The sequence below is a fragment of the Athene noctua genome, chromosome 6 (genome assembly GCF_965140245.1).
Source record: "Athene noctua chromosome 6, bAthNoc1.hap1.1, whole genome shotgun sequence".
Taxonomy (NCBI): Eukaryota; Metazoa; Chordata; class Aves; order Strigiformes; family Strigidae; genus Athene; species Athene noctua.
Genome location: NC_134042.1, coordinates 25241150 through 25250108, shown reverse-complemented (window position 1 = coordinate 25250108; position 8959 = coordinate 25241150). Strand labels below are relative to the sequence as shown.

Genomic DNA, 8959 nt, shown 5'->3' with positions numbered 1-8959 from the left:
CCTAAAGGTGGATGAATCTCAAAATACAGTTAGGTGCGAAGCTTATTTCCCAGAATGTGGGAAGCTCATTGTTCCTACTTCCCTTTAGCCATGCAAACTTGAGTCCACACCTTTCACTAAAATAAAAGCCATAGCCACCAGGCTACTGACTTTTTTTTTAAGTAGTTGCTTTCCTCACCCCTGCCCCAGTTTTCTAGAATATAAATCAATGAGACACTTCTCAAGGAGGAATCTGTATTTTTTCCTGAAAAATGTTTTAAAAACAGAACAGAAGCCTAGATTCCTGTGAATGCATGCTGGATCAAAGTCCTCTGGCAGCAGGGAGAGTAGAATACCTCCTAGATGCTGTTGAGGCAGCAGTCAGAGCTTGACACTTAACTGTATAGTTGTCTTAAAAGTTAAGGGGTTTTTTTGTATGGAAATAAAATTTGCAAGTGGCTGACCAGCATTAAGGCTACAGTGTGTAGTAGCCTTGGAGATTATGCATATCAGGGATAATAATTGGCCCCTAAGGAGGGGCCCTTGCTTCCAGGTTGTGCCTATAATAGGTGACATAATTTTGTTGAGGGAACAGGTTAGCTAAACTACAGTATAGGGGAAGAGGATGAAAGTGTGCAATTCCAGCTCAACTCCTGTCCAAATCAGCATTCATGGGGAAGGTTTCAAGATCGTTTGTTACTTACCCCAGCAGCTGTGCAAAAGTATTCATCTTAGTAGGTAACCTGCCTCAGCTACCTGCTTGCCAGTTTTTATTTCTGAAGACTGAAACAGTTGTCTTGACTCACCTGCTCCTTTTCAGAACAACTTCTTCTAGTGCTAGCACTGCTCTTTTCTCTTTACATTAAGAGACAGCAATATTAAGAAGAGTGAGAGATTAGCTGATTTAATTAGTAGCTGCTGTGTGATGAGTAGAGAGGAGAACTGAAGGAGGGAAGCTACCTGCAAAATTGTCTGTCTGAAGTGAGGAAATAGATGAATTGCAAAAAAAAAACCCCTATTAGTCCTTATTTCAGTAGTTTGTGGAATAGAATTGTCTTACCTAACCTAGAAATAAATGGACATGGGTGGCAAGAGAAGAAGTAAAAGATTGCTAAGGCTTTAGTTGTTACTACTGTTAAGAACCAGACTATCATTTTAATTGAGATAGCTAGTAGTTAGTTGTGATACACAGTGATTTCAGTTTATAGAATACTATGTAGCATAAATAAGATGCTTTCTAAGACTGATCTTTTGATCAGTTTTGTTCTTATGTGAGGAAACAAGCCCAAGCTGCTGTAGTGTAGTTGCAAACAGCAAATGGGTTGAGGTGGGTTTTTTTGTTGTTGTTGCTTTTGGGGGGTGTGTGTGGGTTTTGTTAGGTTTTTTGGTTTGTGTTTGAGGAGGGGGTTTGGTTGGCTGGGTGTTTTTTTTCCAAAGAGCTGTTATACCATTCCACATATGTGTTCCCCACCCCTGCTTCTCCCATCTATGGTCAGGCAAACATTGTTCTTTGTCAAGCACAACATATACCTGTCCTCTAACATCTCAGTGGAGATTGTTCTGAAGAAAATCTTAGACATTAATGTTGAATTCATGTGTGGTCTGTCATACCATCTGCTCCCTCCTGATGCTGCTGTCAGTTTTGAAGTGGTAATGTTTGGTGTGTGACCAGTGTATTGTAAGAGTGATCATAACTTTGTCAGACATATTTCGATCAGCTGCATAAAGTTGTCTGTTGCCTTCACTGACTGCATTGGCTTATGATTCAGGGTATTCATTACCCTTCCATTTTATTATCCCATCTGCTCATTTTGTTTCAGCTACTGGTTGATAGCTGGACTCAAAGAATTTACCTGTAAAACTTTCAATCTTTAGTTTAAAAAGTTATTCAAGCACTTTTCCTGATTTCTTTGTATTTGTACTGGTGTATTTAGGTGGTCCTGTACCAAGAGACATTTATCAGAGAATTAAGAAGCTTGAAGATAAAATCCTTGAGCTGGAAGGACTGTCTCCTGAATATTTTCAATCTGTAGTAAGAAATTCTCTCAACTTCTTTTAGCATACCTAAAGACATTCAGGACTTTTGTGCTTAAATCTTTATGTACAGACAAAAACCTAAGGAGTCAGAGGGCAGACACTTTTGATAGACAACTCTGGCTTGGTATAATGGTTGTATTTCATGTGGGCCATTTATGTAAGTTCATATTTCTATCTAATTTCTCATTTGAAAGAAAATGGTATTTGTTGGTGGGAAAAAAACTGCAGCCACCTGAGCTTAACTAATTTGTTAGAAATGTATTATAGAGGTTGAATTTCTCAACCCCCCTCTTAAAATCTGAAGTGTTTCTTATGACAAGAAAATTGACTAAGTTTTGATCTTGATACAAATCATTAATGGCTTAAATCATCTGAAATCCTTTGGGTTTCTGTACGTGATATGATTACTAAAGATCAGTTATGTGAAATAACTTCTAATAGGATGAGAGAGTAAACCCTTTAAAAATAGTTTCATGTGATTCTGTGACATTGGTTTCTTTGTTGCTAGTCTTCAAGCAGAGGTCTGTCTCCTTCTGAAACTGTAAACCTCATCCTTCATTCACCAAAGGAGATTAGGACAAAGAACATTGGTTGTTACTACATCAGGCTCTGCTTGGCTGTAGAAATTTCTTGTCTGTTATTTTGCTCTTCTTTTCCCACCTAATAGTAAGAATGTCTCTTTTACTGTTGATTATATTTGAATTTATATATTCTCCCTTCAGACCAGCCAAAGAAGAGTCAGCAATTAAAAATCAATAGCAATATTATAAATTTTTGTTTAATTGTTTTATTTGTGTTGGAGACCAGTAAAGGCCTTTTTTTGTGAAGCTATTCCTTCAAGCTATTGAATACCAGAAGTTAAAACACACTTCCATAAGCTGAAACTACCATTAAAAGTGCTTTAGGTTCTTGTCTAGAATGGGAATCCAGGAAAAATTTGTGATGGTTGCAACAGAAGTGTTGTGCAGTAATTAGCATTTTTTTGTCTGAAGTTTTACATAAATATTGGTGTGAATACAGGAAAATTTCAGGGAGATAAGTATTGACAGTTTCACAAGCTGGGTATTGATCTTGATTTTGTCTGAAGGAAGCTTCAGTTAAGTTGATAGTTGTTGGCTGCCAAGCACGGAGAAGCTTCAACAGCTTCTGACTGCTCTCCAGTAGTATTTCTCATGATCCAAAGTACTTAATTATAAAAAAGATTTCTTTAATGCATAGAATAGCAGTCAGTGTTCTTTCTGTACTTGAAAGACTCTTGTCAGCATTGTTACAGAATTACTTGTGGTCCTCTATCAGTGCAACATTAAGTCAGTTTTGATTATGTCTTTTCTTTAGAGCTGTTCTGGCAAGAGGAGAAAGGTTCAACCTCCCCATGTAAGTGCTGTTAACTTTTGTTTACCTTAAGTTTAGGATGTTCTGAGTGAAAAGTAATCAGAAGTTCTACCAAGCAAATATCTAACTTCTCAGAAACAGCTATATCAGTACTGAATAGCTTGCTGGGAAATAAAGAAAGGGAAGGAGACAATGTTAATTGGTATCACAATGAAATGAGTCTTCTAAGAGTCTGTACTAGGGCAGGTTAGTTAGTGTTTTCACCAGTTAGAAGGATGATAGAATAAAATAAATCTGTAATGATGTTAATCAAGTTTGGGGTAACAAGCGATTTGTGACTTCTGATCAGCCTCCTGATAATGTTGTCTGGTTTTGTTTTGTGGCTTGGTCGTTTTTGTTGATTGTTAAACTTTTTTTTAAATTTGATTTATTGGTTTATGAAGAGACAATGAAAGAAGAAATGGCTGGCTCGGCAAAAGTGTTGCAAAAAGACCTGACATTATAGCAGATATTAACCTAAGTCAGTAAGACTTGCCATTTTCACAACGCTGTCACATAAGGGAATGCATTAACCATGTACTTTAGGTCACACGAGAGAATTTCTTCCCGGTGCAAGTGAGACCTTAGCTGGAACTCTGTCTGCTGCTAGCCATCATGCTTGGAGACAGACGAACTGGGGAGAATGCTTCAAATAGGATGAGGGCCATCTGACACTTGAGGAAGTAGGCTTGTTTACATGAGGAAAAAAAATCCTCTATAGGCTGAAATATTTTTATAAAATGGATCATGACCAGTTCTTTGTGAAAGAAGAGAACAACAAAATTGTCAGGTTGAGTGGGCACAGAGGAGATTGATCTAGATAGTCTCATACAGTGTTTTAACATCAAAGGATTTTTTTTTTTTTATGAACAGGTTAAACAAGCATCTAATGGATAAACACATGGATATATTGATCCATGATTAGGACTGTCAGTTTATTCTAAGTTTACATTCTTATTCTTTCAAGTTTAAATAGTCATAGACTGTATTCAGACAATTCTGCAAAAGTATTTCTGTCATTTGGTGCAATATGCAGTGACCTCAAGTATCAAGTGCTAGGCCACCTCAATTACGATGTAAATGATTGTGGTTTTTATTTTGTTCTTTTAGCAGAACTATTCATTGGCTGAACTTGATGAAAAGATCAATGCTATAAAACAGGCATTACTGAGGAAAACAAGAGAAAGCAAGTCCAAGGAGGCTGAGCGGCTTCTTCGATAAAAAAAAAAAAAAAAAGTCTTTTCAGTCTTTTGAGAATTCTCATCATGCTTTACACATACCTAAACCATAGACCTGACTAGTGTTCATCGGAGATGAATTTAGCAATGAAAGCAAAGCATGCTTATAAACTCCTTTTGGATGATCTTGAAAACTTTCTTTTAGAAGAACTCATTTAAAAACAGTCCTATTAATGAAATAGTTACTTTAAAATGAAGAATGTTTTAGGAATAGCATTCTAATAATCCATTCCCTTCTGTTATAAAGGAGGATTGCAGCAATGTTCGTATGTGGAATGTCTTAACCTGAATACAAAAGCTACATTTCACATGTAATTCGTGATGACTGAGTATTCAGAAGGGCTATCTTTTGAATAGTTTTCATGTAAGTAGTTTGCATAGACGTGTAAAATAAAGTACTTCCTCACAAGTAAACTGTCTTGGGAAAAAAAATGACAAAAAACCCTTGCAGTGTGCATGCTTAACTGCATTTTTTTCCATATTTGTCACTGTTTTTGCAGCTGTTAGAAATGCAATTTGTTGCATTTCTGTTTGAAAGATGGTCATGGAAGTCCTATATGTGTAAATAGACACTTGTTCTTTACTTCCTCAGTGTCCTGTAGGAATTCAGACTTCATACCCTGTTAACAAACTTAATATATTCTAAAGACTACTCCAGGGGAGATTTTGAGGAGCATGTCAGCAGGCAGCAGCTTCCCTTCCTTCCACATCCATGCTTACATGACTTCTGAAACATAAATGCTGGGTACATAGTTTAAAGTCAGACCTTTGGCCACACATAGAAGTGTGATTTTGTTTTGGTTTGTTTTTTTAAATAAACCATTTTCTATTTGTACCAGTTCTTTAGTTTATTTTCTGTCTCTGTCTTTATTCCAAGTTTAGAAGAAAAGTAGCTGCTACAGAGGAACCCTTTTCTGTTAACTGCTCTGCTTACAGTAATCAAACTGTTGGTGTCTCTGTATCAGTCTTTGTGACAGGTGTTATGTACGGTACTGACTGGACACGGTCTTGCACTTTGGAGAATTGTAGGCATTTTCTGTTATTCTGTGTTTTTACCTAGACTAACATTTGTTGTAGCAACTGTACCTAACACTTCTCTGAAGATGAACCAACAGAGGTGGGAGACAAAGCTGCCTGAGCAGGTCCTAGCTCCTGGAAAGAAAACAGTGTGACAGTTACCTGTTCAGATGCTTGGTGTCCACCCAGGAAAAGATTAACCCAAGCAGTCACAAGTGCCTCACATACAACGCTGGCTACAAAGAGGTGCTTTCGCAGTTGGAAGACCGTGACCTGCCTATGTGTAGGACTGTTACTCGGGTTGTATGCTACATGTCAGTACAGTATCCTACAGAGACTACTTTTGTTATGTGAAGTGTTGCTATTGTTGAAAATTCTAACAGCTCATGAGGGGTATTTTGGTGAAGCAGCACAGTAAGCTGCAACTTTTACCTCAAGTAGATAAACTTTACTTGCTGTTTACAAAACAAAAAGAGTACAGTGTGGATATAATTGTGCTTAGCACCACACACTTCACATAGTAGTACTTGAAAGACTGGTGGGAGGTGGCTGTTACAGCCAGGGACAGGAAGGATGACCACAGGGATTTAGCTTTTATAAAACAGTAGCTTCTACTCATGTGCATTGTAATTCAAGTACTGGTGGGACATGCTGGTTAAGCCTCCTGTATTTGCACAGTGAAATTTGCTCTGGAAAATTCTGGAGTGAAGCCCTAGAAGAGATTTAACCTGTGGCAGATATCTAGGTCTGAAAGATTTGTCTAATATTAAATTATTTGGTTTTAGTTTACATTAAAACGTGCATATGTGTGTGTGTGTATATATATATATATACACACACAGAAAAATAAATACTTAAGTCCTCGTCTGGGGTCAGTTCTTGGAATAAAGTGCAAGCACTGCTGCTTTCCTCAAGGGAGACTGGTTACAAAAAGACTGCATTAGCAGTTTCAAAGTGGCTTTTTCTGTAGTGAATTGCCTGCTACTTGAAAGATCTTTTGCCATGAGATTCTCCTCCTCCTCTTTCTCAAGATGGCAGCAACATAGCAGTTAAGGGTTGAAAGCATAATGAAGATGCATTGTAGCAAGACAATAGCTAAGGAGACAACAGCAGAAGCACTCTGGATGGTAATTTATTAGCCCTGTATACTTTATCAAATAAATGCTACAGATATACTTGATCAAGGTATTAATCTTGCTTTGTTATTAGACCTTTGTCATTCTTTGGTTTCAAGTTGTTAATTTCTTGTATGCTTAATGACAACGTGCCTGTCCTATAAAAATTCATTGGAAAGATACTCTCTGCTGCGAGTTGCACATTAAAAGTAGTTGCAGATTTCAGAGAGCTGCCAAGCTGCTGGAAGTTTTCATGCTATATGACTTTATGCATAGAGAGAGGGATGGGGGAACAGGACATTGTTCTGGTATTCATTACTATTGTTCTTACCAGTTTATCCTTGTCTTTTGTCTCTTTGGGCTTTACCTTCTACAACTAACTTCCATGATAAGAACTATTTCTGCAGAAAGACATGAGCTACCCAATCTGCCACACCTCCATAATAAAGGGGATGCAGGATAGACATACTATCCCTTTTCCAGAACTAGCAATTATGCTGGTTTTCCTCTGCACCTGAAACACTACAGTGCTTGCTGATAGGTGTGGCTGCGGTAGCTGAAGACGACTGAAAGGTAACCACAAATGAAGGAAAAGCAGAGGAAATGTTTACTGTCTTGTTGGTGTCTCAACACCTTAACCAAGACCTTTTTACTGATGTTGGGTTGATCTATACTCCCTTTCCTCGAAAAGGACAAAACAAAGTGTTCTTAAGAAGAGAACTTCATATCTTTGTTAAACATCTTTTCCTTCTTGGCATCAGCTAGAGCTAGCAGTACAATGTAGCACTGAGGGTACCTTCCCTCATAGATGGTGTTCCTCTCAGGTTGTTCCTGGCATCCAGAAGCCTGTGTAACAAGAAGCACTTCCATGGCTGTTGCTTACTACAGCAATGTTTTTCACTTGGCAGAAGGCCAGGTTTGAATCTGAACTGGACAAAGGAGTGGTTTAAATGTGCGAGTTTACTCTAGAGAATTCTCTGAATGGATAAAAGCATGCAGAAGCATTTCTGTGGGTCACATAACATGATTCAGTTCACCATCTTCCAGCATACACAATCCCAGTAATGTTAAAGGTTTGCCTGGGAAAAGACGTAAGTGCTTCTGTGGGAACACCTCTACTGCCTGCAGCTTATCTGCAGCATGGAGAGAACAACTATTGTATGGCAAGAAGCATTCTGCCTGGATGTCAGTCCAGAGCTCTTTAATTTGCAAACAACTGGAGAAAATTTCCTTCTTGTAAGATGGTATCTCAGTACATTAGCAAACACACTACCATAAAAATTATAAACACAGAACAGATTCTCTGTGGATTTAGGCTCACAAGCAAGTGTGCTATTTATTAAAAGTCTCTCTCACCTTCAACGTGTGGGTGTTTGAGAGGAGGTCCCAGCACCACTACCCACTCCCAGAAACAATAGTGGAAATCCTGTAATCCTGTTGACATCAGTCATGCACGAATGGCATAGCTGGGATTTGTTACTGGTGTCACACAAGACTAAGAACAGCAATTTTTCTAGGACAATGTGAACCCCTTACTTGGTAGTAGATAAAAAACACTCGGATTTGGGTTATACAATGGTAATTTTGTATAGAAGGTTTCCCTGTTGGACTCTTGCAACCCAGCACAGGTTCAGATGAAATTCTGTGAACCTTTCACTCATGTGTCTGATCTATTTATATTAAAATTGCAGGCAGTTAGGAATGGCATTGCTTAATTAACTTACCTAGAACAGGTTCACCATTGTTCTAATGTACAGCTGTTCCATGTTACCAACACCAATAAGCTTATTCTACTGTAAACTGGCAGGAAAAGAGAGAATGACCATGCTATGTCCTGCTGGAGAGAGACTTGCAAAACATTCCAGGCTGCCAAGACTCTGTATCTGAGCTGCATCTCTTCTGCCCTGATGTTTTCAAGGTGCATGCTTTGAAGGAAGTGCTTAAAATCTCTGTAGTCAACCAAGAACTGAAAGGATAGTTTGGTTTCCACTCCAAGAAGTCAAGACAGACTTGTATTCCAGCTGCAATATGTACAATGTCAGATAAAATGAGACTCCGTCTCCTTATGCTTACCTGAAAGCTGATTTAGAGGTCTTTCCAGGTTTTGCCAGAGTCCAATAACCTGTGTTTCACATTTAACCTCAGTTAAGGGCTTCCAGTTACAAGATAAATAATCATACAGCACTGTAAATTTGACATTCA

At 38.2% G+C, this 8959-nt stretch overlaps 1 protein-coding gene across 2 annotated transcripts in view; it reads left to right on the top strand.

The window, feature by feature from the left end:
- The window catches only part of MBIP (MAP3K12 binding inhibitory protein 1), a 15752-nt gene extending 10289 nt beyond the window's left edge, over positions 1-5463 (top strand). Inside the window, exons 7-9 of one of the 2 annotated variants that reach the window (XM_074909903.1) lie at positions 1914-2011; positions 3352-3390; positions 4501-5463. In XM_074909903.1, coding sequence (XP_074766004.1) covers positions 1914-2011; positions 3352-3390; positions 4501-4608 — 245 coding nt within the window. In that variant the 3' untranslated portion in view covers positions 4609-5463. Of the gene's footprint in view, positions 1-1913; positions 2012-3351; positions 3391-4497 lie in introns of both variants that reach the window. The other variant, XM_074909902.1, reaches the window with a different exon arrangement.
- Positions 5464-8959: the final 3496 nt, after the last annotated feature.